The sequence below is a fragment of the Tursiops truncatus genome, chromosome 16 (assembly GCF_011762595.2).
Source record: "Tursiops truncatus isolate mTurTru1 chromosome 16, mTurTru1.mat.Y, whole genome shotgun sequence".
NCBI lineage: Eukaryota > Metazoa > Chordata > Mammalia > Artiodactyla > Delphinidae > Tursiops > Tursiops truncatus.
The window spans coordinates 61,575,576-61,589,994 of NC_047049.1; the positions used below are offsets into that span (position 1 = coordinate 61,575,576).

Below are 14,419 nucleotides of genomic sequence, written 5' to 3' on the forward strand. Positions count from 1 at the left end.
TCTAATCCTCATAGCACCGATGTTTGGGAAGGATAAGGAAACCAAGACCTAGACCTGGTCCTTGAGGAGCCCACAGTCTCTCAGGGAGACAGGTGTAGGAGCAGACAACCACTTTATAATGTGAGGGCGCATTTACTCAAAGTCTGGTGACTCTGTGAGGTCAGTCCTCTTATTATCCTTGTTTTACATGAGGAAACTGCGGCACAGAGAGCTTAAGTAACTTGCCTGAGTTCACACAGGGAGAGAGAATAGGGTCAGGACTGTGGGTCCAGATCCAGAGCTCCTTTATAAACTACTAATGGGGGTAAAGTGTATGTACAGTTTTGCAACTTGCCCCTTTTACTTAGCAATATATTTTAGGAACTGGTTCACGTTGGTAGAGTAAGAGCCACCTACCCTTTTCATGGGGGCAGAATGGCTAGCGCTTCATTTTAGTCTGTCCCAGACTCCTCGGTTAGAAGAGTTTTCTCACCCCTTCCCTCTGTCCACCCAAGGAGTGGATGGGGCTTTCGGAAACGTCACTTCTTTCCTCTCTGTTCCCCGTGGGCAGCAGCTGTCTCTGTGTGAAGAGTCTGCAGTGCTGAGAATGGGCCACTTGAAGGACAATTATTGTTCCACCTGACCCACTGACTCTGCCCTGCAGGCGGGCCCTTGCAGGTAGGAAAGTAATTGCTCATTGATGCAGTGTCGCAGCCAAGGTGCTGATTGACCCTCAGTGGGCAGGTATTTTTGGAGTTGGCACATTCCTTTACCACCAGGCTGCGTAATTACTGCAGGCCAGCCTCATCTGTCCCTTAATGTAATCAGCTGGCCTTGTCTCCGCTGGGGTCAGCCTGAGGCCTCTGAGTCAGCCCTGACAATTGTCCAAGATAAGGATGATGAGGAAGTAATAAGGGGAACTTGGGGAAGGAGAGATCCATTTAGCAGAGTCCAGAAACCACAGCTCAGAAGGGATAGAAAATAAGGGCATGTCATGCCTGGCTGCTTTCAGGCTGGGGACAGTCTTGGGAGTGGGATGGAGTAAGGTCTTCTCCCAGAGACCCTGTCCATCCTGGGAGCCTAGGTTGTTTGACTCTGAACCTTGGTGTAAGAGAGCAGGAAGAAACATCTGGAGCTCCCCTAATACAGCCACACACACACCCCCCTCTGCCCTGCGACAAGAGGGCAGTGAGACCCTGGGCATAATTGTGAAAGTCTGATTGACTTTCCTGCAAGCCATGTGTCCCAGCTGCATCTACCTTCTTTTATTTTATCTTTTGATTTCTGCCTTTAATGATAGCTTTCAGGGTTTTTTTCCACAAAAAGCTCCATAATCCAGTAACTAGGTCTCATGGATGTTGTACGCCTCTAACAGAAACAGTGCTTTTACTGTTCAAAGATTATCCTTTTCATGTTCAAGCATAGGGCTGAGCGTAGGTGCTCAGCATAGGTGCTTAATAAATACGTGTATTGTGCAGCACGTCCTGCTTTTCACAACACTCTCGACTCATTCTCACAGCCCTGCTGTAAATGGGCAGGGAGGACTTTCTCATGGAGGCTGTCCAGGGAGAGGATGGTCCCAAGGACACATGATGAGTCAGATCAGAACTAGGTCCTCCTGGGTTTTCCCCCATCATTCATTCACCACTAAATAAGCAGGGATTTGCTGAGTATCTACTCTGAGGACAGGTGCTGCAGGGATTGGAGGTGCAAAACCGGAAAAAGCAGGTGGCCAGAATGGCCCACTTCTCTTGGGGAGGTTGGCTGGGGTTCACATCCTGGTTTGGGGGTTGGGAGAGGAAGGTCAGATTAACTGGGGGAGAGGTTGGGGTTTGTGTGACCTTAGGCAAGTTATTTCATCTCTCTGTAAATTGGAGGTAATGGGTTATAGTAAAATTAAAATGATGATTGCGTGTAAACTCCAGAGAACAAGTACCTGGAGCATAGTACTGCTTATTAGATGTTAGCCATTATTATTCGGTTTTGGTCTAAGCCCCAGACCCAGTGCGGCTGGGTATCCGGCACAAGAGCTCTTTCCTGGAAACCCTTCCCCACCCAATCCCAGCACTTCAATACTTTCTTAATGCAGCAGGAGCCTGACTAACTAGAGTGGGTTGACACTGCCTTTCCAGAGCAGATCTGGGCTCCCTTTGAAGCTCAGTAATGGAAAGCTCTCCCTTCCTTCCCAATTTCAACACAGCCCCTCTGATTACCCTAATGCAGTCAAGGAGCTGAACACCAAGGGTGCAAGCCCTGCCTGCCCAGCCGTGACTCCCTCTGCGCCTTTTGCTTTTCAGAAGTGCTTCTGAGCCGGGGGAGAGGCCGCCTTTCAGGCAGATTCAGCCTCTCCTCCTTGCAGCTGAGCGTCTCCTTAGAGCCTGCTGCTGAAGAATGGCTGGACTTTAGAGAGCAGCCTTCCCTGGGAAACGAGATGCTGGGCAGGGGCATGATTTTGTATCCACAAGTCTCAATCTTGAGAGTAATGATCTCCAGAGAAGGATACACAAAGCAATGACTTGGAAAGCTGCCTCAGCTTTACTGAGTGAAAAAAGCAGTTCTCAAAAGAGTATATAGTCTATGATTCCATTTGTTTTTTAAAAACAATATCCATCCATCCATCCATCCATAAGCATGTACATAGAAAAATATAGAAGAATGAATACCAAACAACAATGGTTCTGGCGGGGGGGAAACATGCAGGACTTTCATTTTCCTTTGTTCCATATTTTTGTGATGTCTCTGTTTTTACAGTGAGCTTGCGTTGCTTTTATAAGTAGAAAATGCATTTAAAGTGAAACAGACTGCATCAGTCAGGATAGGCCAGTTTTACATTAGGAACAAATAATTTCAAATCTCAGTGGCTTCAAAAAACAAAATCTTGTATTTACAGTTGGGACAGCGTTGGGTTTCTGTTACGGTTATTGGCACTGCGCACGTGCCTGAGGGCTAGGCAACCTGCTGCCTTCAGTGGTGATGGAGGACTGGACCTGAATTTTCTCAAGAAGATAACTCGGCACAAACAAGGCCCAGGAGGGCTATGCACAGAGTGGGGAAAATATATTAAATCAGTGAAAACAAAAATCTCCCTTGGTGATAACAAATTTCAGCAAGAGCATCTAATTTTAAGCAGCGCATCTTTCTGAAGCTTCTCCAAGACAAACTAGCTAGCTGAGCAGCCCTGTGTGTGTCAGGGTGTGGAGAATCAGTAAGTGGCATGGATAAAATTACGGACCCGGGAGCCACACTGGCCTGAGGTCAGAACCTGGCTCTGCCACTTCTAACGTCCTGATCTGTAAAATGGGATCCATTCTACGCACCTTCAGTGGGTCATCGTAAGGATTAAGTTGAGGTAAAACATGGTGAACACTGAGAAGAGGGTACTAGTGTGTGGTGAGTGCTCAGGACGGTTCGCTCTCTCTGTCATTCTGTAGCAGGCCCCCCCCCACCCCGTGTACTCGTGTCCAGACCCTGCCTGCTCCTCCCGAGAACACTGACCTGAGGAATCCAGGCAGAGCTTGTCAGGAGGATCCGTTGTACTTTTGGGATGGACCACCTAGTGAGCAAACAGTCTGTAATTTGATAGGAGTGAAAGTTGCCCTTTTCCAGAATGGGATCCAACCAGATGGAATCAAGCTGGAAAGTCATGAGGGGCAAAAGAGCTCCAGAAGAAGAGTCTGCTGTTCAGAGTGGTTCTTGAGCAAATACTTCTGGAGCAGGAATGCCTTGTTTGGCTTGGACTTTTAATTAACCTCACTGGGCGAGGGAGCAGTCTTGGCTTTCTGACACCTGGGGTGTCAGAAGGTAGTGAGTTGACGCTGGTTTGTAAAGCTTGGAAGAGTAAGTCTCCCATGGGTCCGTCAGGCTCTGAGCCTGGGCAGAAAGGGTCCCTGCCCTCCTGCTTCTCCCTCAGCCCTGAGAGGAGCGGATGTGATCATACAAAAGCCTCGGGATAATGTTCATTGTAGCCGCACACAAGGGCAGGAGATTTGCAGAACCTTTGAGTCATGAATGCATCAAGACAGAGACGTATGGGAAAGCTATTGAACATCAGGGAAAGAAACCTGGGAGGCCACACTGAACTTTCATTAAAAAGACAACCCTCAGAATGGGAGAAAATATTTGCAAATGAAGCAACTGACAAACGATTAATCTCCAAAATTTACAAGCAGCTCATGCAGCTCAATAACAAAAAAACAAACAACCAATCAAAAAATGGGCAGAAGACCTAAATAGACATTTCTCCAAAGAAGATATACAGATTGCCAACAAACACATGAAAGAATGCTCAACATCATTAATCATTAGACAAATCCAAATCAAAACTACAATGATATATCATCTCACACCGGTCAGGATGGCCATCATCAAAAAATCTAGAAACAATAAGTGCTGGAGAGGGTGTGGAGAAAAGGGAACACTCTTGCACTCTTGGTGGGAATGTAAATTGATACAGCCACTATGGAGAACAGTATGGAGGTTCCTTAAAAAACTACAAATAGAACTACCATACGACCCAGCAATCCCACTATTGGGGATATACCCTGAGAAAACCATAATTCAAAAAGAGTCATGTACCAAAATGTTCATTGCAGCTCTATTTACAATAGCCAGGAGATGGAAGCAACCTAAGTGTCCATCATCGGATGAATGGATAAAGAAGATGTGGCACATATATCCAATGGAATATTACTCAGCCATAAAAAGAAACGAAATGGAGTTATTTGTAGTGAGGTGGATGGACCTAGAGTCTGTCATACAGAGTGAAGTAAGTCAGAAAGAAAAACAAATACCGTATGCTAACACATATATATGGAATCTAAGAAAAAAAAAAAGTCATGAAGAACCTAGGGGTAAGATGGGAATAAAGACACAGACCTACTAGAGCATGGACTTGAGGATATGGGGAGGGGGAAGGGTAAGCTGTGACCAAGTGAGAGAGTGGCATGGACATATATACACTACCAAACGTAAAATAGACAGCTAGTGGGAAGCAGCCGCATAGCACAGGGAGATCAGCTCGGTGGTGTGTGACCACCTAGAGGGGTGGGATAGGAAGGGTGGGAGGGAGGGAGACGCAAGAGGGAAGAGATATGGGAACATATGTATATGTATAACTGATTCGCTTTGTTATAAAGCAGAAATTAACACACCATTGTAAAGCAATTATACTCCGATAAAGATGTTAAATTAAAAGAAAATGATAGCAGTTAGATGAAAAGTTTTTCAGTTTCCCAACTGTGGAGATGCCCCCCGGCTGATTCCAGGCACATCTTCCCAGCAGGATGTGCAGACTGGGCTTCACACAGAAGTGTTTTCAGCCTCCCCCAGAGACTCTGCTTCCTGAAGGTTCCACCCAGACCTGCCCTGATGTTGGTGTCTGGATGCACCCCTCCCCAACCCCACTTTCCTGAGGAAATGGGACCGTCATTCCATTCCCCACTTCCCTCCCTTATCTGTGAATCTCAGGGAACATGGGGGACTGCTAGGTGCGTGTGCCCTGGGGCAGGTTACTTGACCTCTGAGAGCCTCAGTGCTCTCATCCATAAATTGGGAGAGAAATTTGTTGGGAGGATTATATGAGATTTCATGAACGACTAATACATTGCCTGGGACATTGCATCCCTCGTTAAATATTCACACCTGCCTCTCCTGTTGCCTCTGTCACCAGCCCCTTTGTCCCATGTTTTGTGACCAGCATCGAGTCATCCAGGTCATCTCAATCCTGGCTTGCCTGCCACCTGGTGGTGTGATCTTGGGCAAATTGCTTAACCTCTCTGAGCCACCATTTCTGGTTCTGTCAAATGGAGCAGAATAAGATAAATCTTGCAGAGCTGTTCTGAGGATCAGATGAGACACTTAGCATCAGCTCCTGGCAGTGTGTGGGACTCAGCGTAGGCACCCCCAAAAAGAAAAAGAGAGCTCTCGTTACTACTTCTTTATGGGATGCAGAACCATGCAGGAGTCCAGCAAGATGATGTTGTATGACTTCTCCTGTGATGTGTCTCTTTGCTCGCGATCATCCCAGAGGACGTTCCAGGGCAGCCAGGGCACAGACCCAGGTGTGAGTACTGGACCTGCAGGAGCAGAGAGCTGCAGGGGCCTGGTCACAAAGGGCCTTGATTGCCTAAGGAGGAGGCCCTTGGGGAGCCACTGAAGGTTTGTGAGCTCAGGGCTGCACTCATGAGGTTAAAAAGGTCCCACTGTGCAGCGTTGATTGGAGAGGGACTGGAGGCAGGAAGCCAGGGAGGAGGCTGCCAGAGTGGTCCAGGTCAGAGGGACGGCTTCTGTCCTAGGGATGTGTCTGGGCGGAACAAAATCGAGGGGCAAGCCTGATTGAGCTGCAGTAAGGAAAGCCTCTCTGGTCATTCTGGATGCCTCAGTTCAAGGATGTGATGGTCCCTAAACCAGCCTTAGGAATGACCCCAGATGTGCCACCCTGAGCAGGGTTGAGAGACCTCTGCTGGGCAGAGCCTTCCATTCCAAAGCCAACAGCCGGGAGCCCAGCTGGAATGATGGGTGGCAGTGGTAGGGGTTACCCCTCCTTTTGCAGTAATATGGAGTTCGCCCCTTGGGGGGCTTCCTTCCTTGCCGCCTTCCTGGCCCAGGAGGCCAGCAGTCACTGTGGTCTCTGGGTTGCTCCCCTTCCCCCCGCCCCTTACTCTTCCTCCCCACCTGGCAGAGCTCCACCTGGAAGGGAACTTCCTGCACAGCCTCCCCAACGAGGTCAGCACCCTACAGCACCTCAAGGCCATCGACCTGTCCCGGAACCAGTTCCACGACTTCCCTGAGCAGCTCACCACCCTGCCTGCGCTGGAGACCATCAATCTGGAGGAGAACGAGATCGTGGGTGAGTGGACCCAGCCCACCAGGCCCCTCACCTCCCTCTGCGTGCAGAGCCTCCCCTGAGCTCCCTTTCCCGAGTGAGGTTCACAGAGCCTCACAGGGCACAAGGCATGGGCCTCTGGACTCAGAGTTTCATAGACGGGAGCGCAAGGTTGGGCTTTCTGGTCTGAGATTCCCGAGTACAGGTCACTGAGCCTAGGAAGGTAACCATTACGAGGCCCTGCCACCTGCCAGGGGCCAGGTCAGACACTTGCTTTCACCTGGCAGGTAGAAGCTCTTGGCTTTCCCCACAGCGAGCCCTGAACTGGCTGGGCCACCTTGGGCCACAGGCGCTCCCTCTCGCGTCTCCTTCTGCCGGCCTCAGGTGCCTCTGCGACCCTTCAGCTGGGACCCTCTATGCACTGACTCCTGGCAGAGTCCCAGGCTCTCCCTCGCTGGCGTCACAGTGAGCTCTTTGCCATTATTCAGCAGGAGCCACTAGGCAGAGGTGTTCAGAACAGTGTCTCTGTGCCTCCAGTACAGATACGCTCCCCCCAGGGAACCAGAGGGTCTTCCCGTCTGGGTTGGAGATGGGCCTCCTGCAGACAGCAGATCCCAGCGAGCTGGGTTCCTCTGAGGTGGAGGAGGGGTCCCTCTCTTCCTTTTGTAGCAGTTACACACCTGCCGGTCTCATCAGAACGTGAGCACCTCCCCAGCTGCTGTCTAACCTCCCCAGAGAGAGCCTGGCACTCACAGGGTCCTTTTGCGCTCCTCCTCGGCCCCTCCTGCGGCCGCCTCGGTGGGCTCTGGAAGCCCACCTGCAGCCCCATTTCGTCCTCTCTCACGTTGCCTCTAATGTTGATGGTTAATAATAACCCCCTTCAGTTATGCTTTTATTTTCGTAAGCTCTTTCACAGCCATTTTGCCATTTGATTAAAAGGAAGAGGTCTCTGGTGGTTTGGAGCTGCTCGATGAAGAGCAGCCTGCCTTGTGCGCCGGCAAGCGTCCCTTCTATCAGGGATGCCGCCTGCAGGGCCCTGGCCCTGGCTGAGTGGGAGGTGGGACCAGCTAAGTTCTGAACGTCTGGGTCCATCCTTTTAGAGATGAGTAAACTGAGGCTCAGAGAGGTTATGAGAGAGCATCGGGTGGCACAGTGAGACCACAGAAGCGCCAGGATAAGAATACATGATTCTAAAACTCAGCCCTGTGCCTGGAGTGGGGTTCCCTTGCCTGGTCTCTGGGAAGGCCCTGGGGGTGGGCTCTGGGTCAGTCTTGCCTCCCAAGACCAGGATCACTGGGTGGCTGGCCCGTGCGTTGGCCCCCCTGGTCACTTGGGCCCTTGTTCTGTCTTTAAGCGGAAGGAGCATGCCCAGAAGTGCCTTTTCACTGCACAGTTCTTCCTCCTGTGCTGTCCTGACCACCCGGGGTCTCGCCCTGAGCTCTTCACTCTCAGCCGGGCTCTCCTTGCTGGGCCCTTCCTCCTCCACCTCTTGTTCTTGGAGGCCATTCCTGATGCCTCCACCTCCTTCTGCTGCTTATCTAAATGGGGCAGTAACCAAGCAGGGGCTACTTCAGGCTGATACCAAGACCAGAGCTGGGTGGGTAGCTGCAGGCAGGCAGGTCAGGACAAGTATTGGCCATTGGCTTCCCCACTTCCTAACTGCAGCTTTGAAAGACTCACGTCCCCTCTCTGAGCTTCAGCTCTTCTCAGCTTCCAAATGGAGTTTCTCCCCACCCTCCCCAACCCCCCACCCCAGAATGTGGCTTTCCCGCGCCCCCAGCCGGAGAACTGGCTGCGTGGTCTATGCTGGCTGCAGTACGAGCAAAAGTGGGAAGTACAGGGTGGCACAGATTCCCTAATCTTTCCCCTCCCACAAGGCTGACAACATTCCTTAGCTGAACAGCTCCCAGAGCAAAGATCGGCGGTTTTGACTTCTTCTTTTGTACACGTATCTCTAACTTTCTGCAGAGTGACAGTAATAAGTGTACACATGGAAGCATCTTACAGCTTACCAAGAGTGCTCGTGTGCAGACCCAAGGCAACAGGGTGATCATCCCATTTGACAGATGTAGAGACTGAGGCACTAAGACATTCCCCCGGCCTTCATGGTCAAGTGTCTGTTGCACACCTGGCCAGGTAACAGAGACATCAGCCACTGGGCTGTGTGTCCCAGTCAGTTCGGTCTGTGACAGAGCCCCCTGCTGCCCAGTCTGGGCCAGGCCTGGGGGACATGGAGATGTCGGGGACTGCCCCTGCCTTCTAGTTTTCCCCGAGTGTCCAGCGGCTCCTCGAGGTGCTTGGCTGATTCCAGGGCCTGTTCCACTGCGGGATGCATGGGTGTCCTCCCCCAACCAGGTGGAAAGAGGGGCACACGATGGCAGCTATGGTTCCCTTGCAGGAGGGTCCTCACTTTTATTTTCTACCTGTCTCCAATCCATCCTAGTTAACTGCTTGGATGGCTTTCTAACTCCCAAACCATCGGAAGGCCAGGCCACAGCCTTCGCAGCCCAATTGGAGGGAAGAGAGCAGTAATCACAGTGAAGAAGGTGAGGGCTGAAAAGTCCTACATTATGGAAATAGCTTTGCACTCTTCACCAGCTGTAGCCGATCTCCTGCAGGAGCTCATGGGGATAATTGTAGTTGGAGCTTAGGATGCCTTAAGAATGGCTTATTGTTCCCCTTTAGAGCCCTCAGAGAGGATTGGAAAATTTTTTAAAAAATCGTTTTTAAAGAAATAAATTGGAGACGCATGGGTTGCCTTAAAGCTTTAGTTCAGTTAGTAGAGAACAGGCAGCTCTGAAGCAAGCCCCCAGGTGCATCCGGAGGAGCCTCTGAAGGGAACTCCTCAAAAGATGCCTCCAGCAAGGCCTCAGGAAGGCCTGGAAGTTGCCGAGGGTGGCAGCAGCATCTTGTTTCTGAACAGTGCCGCTGCCCAGTCTTCCTCCACTCTCTGGACCACGATGCAGGGAGAGGAGAGAGGGCTCTGGTCCATGGACGGGAGAAGGCACAGGACCTCATCAGGGTATGCAGGCTGGGAGAGAGGCAGGGACACTGCCCTCTGTTTTCTGGTCCAACCGCCGGTGGACAGGGCGGGGAGGGTGCCCGTCCTTGGTGCTCACCAGTAGCTGAATGCCCTCAGGTCGAGGATCTGGGTTAGCTAGTGGTGGCCTCGTTGCTGCCGCCTTGTACGGACAGTCCTCCAGTCCGTGTGTGTGATGTGGCCTCCCTGTGCTCTCATCCCTGGAGCCACCCTGCTCCCTACCCCCACCCAACATGAGTGTGGTGTCCGCATACAGCGGGTGCGCAGCTGGTTGGGAGCACAGTACAGAGCAGGAATTCCAAAGGCTCCAAGGCCCTCCGAAATGACTGACACATAATAGAGTAGATTGTTTCGAGTTGCCAGCTGTGACCCACTAAGAAGTTGTGAAACCAGCATGTGCTGGAGTACATCACCTGTAGCATGGTACATACTGCTTTGTGACTTTTTATTTTAGTTTTGCAATGTACCCGCACAGATATAGGTACTGGGTCATGCTGTAAAATGGTTTTTTTTTTTTTCTTTTTTCTTTTGGCCTCGCCACGCAGCTTGTGGGATCTTAGTTCCCTGATCAGGGATCAAACCCACACCCTCAGCAGTGAAAGCGCGGAGTCCTAACCACTGGACCGCCAGGGAATTCCTAAAATGAATTTCTTACAGTGAGTCATGATGAAAAAATATTGAAAGCCGCTTCTATGAGTTGTCCCGCAGAGATTTGGGGCCTGTGCTCAGCCAGCCAGCTCCCTGTCCTTCAGCTCTCACCCCTCAACTACGCCACACTCTTCCCTCCTCTCATCTCCACCCGCGTCTCTGTCCATCGTGGTCGCCACCACTGCATCCTCAGGGTGACTGGATGGTGAGGGTGTCGTGAGGATGGGCAGTGATGCCTCGGCTAAGGGGATGAGCTCTCCTCTCACCCGAGTGTGGAGCCAGGTAGATGACAGGTTCAATGCCATCTGACTCTTTATCTCCACCCCATCCCACCTCAGCCACCCTGCACGGCCAAGCTCTCAGTCCAGAAGTCCTGCCTCGTGTCTTACCATTTTCTCTGCCTTTGTCCTAAGCCCCTGAGTCTGTAGGTCTGGGCCTGGTTCAGATGAACAGGAAGTGGTGCAGGTCACAGGCCTCTCCTCCACCCCCCCAAGCTGGGCCCTGACACACACATATAGCAAGTACCCCCATCCAGATGGGAGGCTTCCCGGGTCCTTGGGGACAAGCCTGCCAGGCACTTCCGAGAGGGAGGAAAGGGTTTGTAGCTTAGAGTATTTATTCTGACAACAGTGACTCACAGGTTTCTGGGATGTGGGATGGTCCTTAGATTTTCCAAACCAGAAGGAGCCTCTGGTATATGGAAGCTTCTGAGTGTGTATAAACAAGACTGCTTGGGGAGAGAGAGTCTCTGCAGAAATAGGGGCGACAGAGATGAATGAGATGCAGGTCCTGACCTTAAGCTGCGTACAGGCTGTAGGGAAAGTCTGAGTGGGAGCGGAGAGTAAACTACAAATAAGACATGGTCAGAAGTGCTGAGGTGCTAGGGGGAGGCTCCCAGGCAGAGGGTGGCTGTCCACGTGTCCTTGTGAGGTGGGGCTCCCCAGAGAGCCCTGGAAAGGCTTTGGAGGAGGTAGAAGCATTTGGTCTGTGAGTGGTGACATGGGCAGAAGATGGGTCACCCATCCTGTTAAAACCAGGGACTCAGTTCTTTACGCCAGCAACCATCACACAGGCCTTGAAGGTGGGTGTGGGAGCAGCGTTCACTCCGAAGAACTTATAATTACTCGATGCTACAGAGCAATTCAACACGTTCCTGGAACATGTGGAGTGAAGGGGAGACCAAGTACTGATGTTTCGGAGACTTCATTTTGCTTAAGCAGGAGACTATTTTGGTTAAGCTAGAATTTAACTTTCCGTCACCCTCTATTTGCTGGGTTTTTTACCCCATGCAACCACTGTTCCAGAAAGAACGAGAGATCATAGGGAAACAAAATCTTGTTAAGAATTTAACAAATAAAGCAATAGCACTTTTAAAAGGAAAAGTACAGATATCCCCTGCTTTTCCAAAGTTTGCTTTACACCACTTCACTTTTACGAAAGACCTGCACTGGTACCTGTTTTCTCTGATCAAGGAAATCCGAAGAGGATTTACACTTTTATGAAAAAATAGGAAAAGCGCAAATCGCATTCAGCATTTATTTTGCAGCGAGTGTTAACAGAGGAAGTTTGTGCCCCGAGCAGAGAGAGTGGCCCTGCCAAGCTCCTTCCCCAGAACCACATCTCAGCATCAAGCCGCCATGTGCTTTATCTCAGTTTATTCTGTGTGTCCATTAATAAGATGTGTCTTAAGGTAATTGCTTCTTCACTTCATGCCATTTCTGCTTACGAAAGCTTTTATAGGAATGCTCTACTTTCAGATAGCGGGGGACATCTGTACCTGTATCACGTAGGGATGCTTTGGGCTGCATTTACTTAATTCTGTGTTCACACAGTTTCACTTCTTACTGTCAAGGCCAATAGTTCTCAGAGTGGGGGCGCCCAGGACCAGCAGGATCATCTGAGAACTTGTTAGAAATACATATTCTTAGGCTCCTCCCCAGACCTCCTCAATCAGAAACTGGGGGAGTGGGGACAGACAGCAATTTGTGCATCTTTTTTTTTTTTTTTTTTTTCGCTGTGCCACTTGGCTTATGGGATCTCAGTTCCGGACCAGGGACTGAACCCAGGCCACGGCAGTGAAAGCGCCGAGTCCTAACCACTGGGCCACCAGGGGATTCCCTAGCAGTTTGTTTTAATAAGTTCCCCCCCAGGTGATGCGATGCATGCTGAAGTTTGAGAACCCCTGTCGAGGCTCTGGCTTCTCAAAGTGTCATCCACAGACCAGCAATAGTGTGGGCATCACCTGGGAACCAGTTAGAAATTCAGAACCGCAGGCTCCACCTCCAACCTCCTGAAAATCAGAATGTGTACCTGAGCAAGACCCGCAGGTGCTTTCCACGCACAGCAGGGCCTGAGAAGCGCAGGGCCTTTTCCTAAAGCACCAGGTGCCACCTCCAGGCAGCTGACTGTGCTAATGGCCGCACCGTCCTCCCAAGCATAACTGGTCCTTAAGCCTTACAAATTTCTCAGGGTACCCAAGGTTTCCGCAAAGTACAGGACCCTTGTCCCCTGGGCTACAAGGATGGTTTGGGGGCACTGTGGAGACTTAGAGGGAGCACACCTGGCCCAGGGGGGCACCTGCACCCCTGCCACAGCCCAGTGTATCACTGGGAGCCCAGGCCCTGTATCACAGCATCTTTTTCCTTCTCTGGGCAGGCGGGGGAGGGGCAGATCCCTCCAGGGAGCCGCAGCTTCTCTCTGATCTCCATCAATAGAAGAGATTCTCCAGGATATCCTCCCTTAGCGTGGGGCACAAATGCCCACTAGGACCTCAGGATCGCCCTTTCCTGACATTGACATCACTGTTCCACCCTGTTTCACAGACTAAATTGATCAGCAGCACAGGGGCAGAGAGATGTGGCTTTATTTCACTTTGGGGCTCGACCAAGCTGCCCCTTAGTGAGAGGTTCTGCAGGCTCTCCTCGCGCTTGGAACTCTCCTGTGGCTGGGGGCCTGAGCCACAAGCACTGAGTACCAAGTGCTGAGTGAGGGGTACACGAGGAAGCTGGGCTGGGGAGGGCTTCCCGGGGAGCGGGAGTGAGCGGGACCTGGTCCTATTGTTCCGCATCACACCCACTCTGTGCCTCTGGGGGGACAGAAGGAGAGTTCTTTCACTGGAGCCCAGAAAATAGTTTTTAAACAGAAGAAACCCTAGAAAAGCAGAAGTGGAAATAAAGCTCTGTTTGATCTGAAAAGATAAAATCGCACAGACTTGAAAACCTAACAGCTATGGCTGCTTGACCCTGCTCCTCTGTAATCGTCTCATTTAATCTGCTCAGGCCTCTCTTCTGGATAGGGGGCGTTACCTCCACTTGATGGCTAAGAGAGAGGCTCAGAGAGATTAAGCAGACTGCCCAGGGGCCTGGTGGAGGCAGGATTTGAACCCAGGTCTTTGGTGCGCCTGGGCCCACATGTCTTTGGTGTTCCGGAGCCTGCCAGGTCTTCATGTGATGGGAGAGGAGGGTGTGGATGGCGCCTGGGGTAGCAGGTCGGGTGCCACACGTCTGGTAGCACCAGTAAGCTATTGGCCAGGTCACGAGGGCAGAGTTTTCTTATGCTGGCCTCGCTCAGCCCTGGCGGGAGCCCTGCGGTTGCAGAGAAGGGAGCTCTCCCTGTGAGCCGCCTTCTAGCTGGTGTTTACAAGGGGCTGATTGGCAAGCACGCTTCCTGTAGCTCCCTGCCTGCCAGAGAAGGCTGTTGGCCCCTAAGACAGGTCAAAGCAGAGAAGGTCTGGGAAGACAATGTCAAACCCCTGACACATTCCTCCTGCCCCGGGATCTTGGGCTCCAAGCCCATCTGGGGGGAATGGATGGATCCCTGGATATTGGGTTTGAATTAAACCCCAACCCACCACACCCCGTCCCGAGCACAGCCAGCTGGCGACAGTCTGAGCCTTGCCCTGCCCTCCAAGCGCTGAGTGCCACAGTGCC

The 14,419-nt window shown here is 51.3% G+C and overlaps 1 protein-coding gene across 1 annotated transcript in view; it reads left to right on the forward strand.

Moving 5' to 3' along the window:
* Positions 1 to 14,419, forward strand: part of LRRC20 (leucine rich repeat containing 20) — a 66,626-nt gene that overhangs the window by 39,881 nt on the left and 12,326 nt on the right. Inside the window, exon 4 of the mRNA XM_019936145.3 lies at positions 6,659 to 6,826. Coding sequence (XP_019791704.1) covers positions 6,659 to 6,826 — 168 coding nt within the window. The remainder of the gene's footprint in view (positions 1 to 6,658; positions 6,827 to 14,419) is intronic.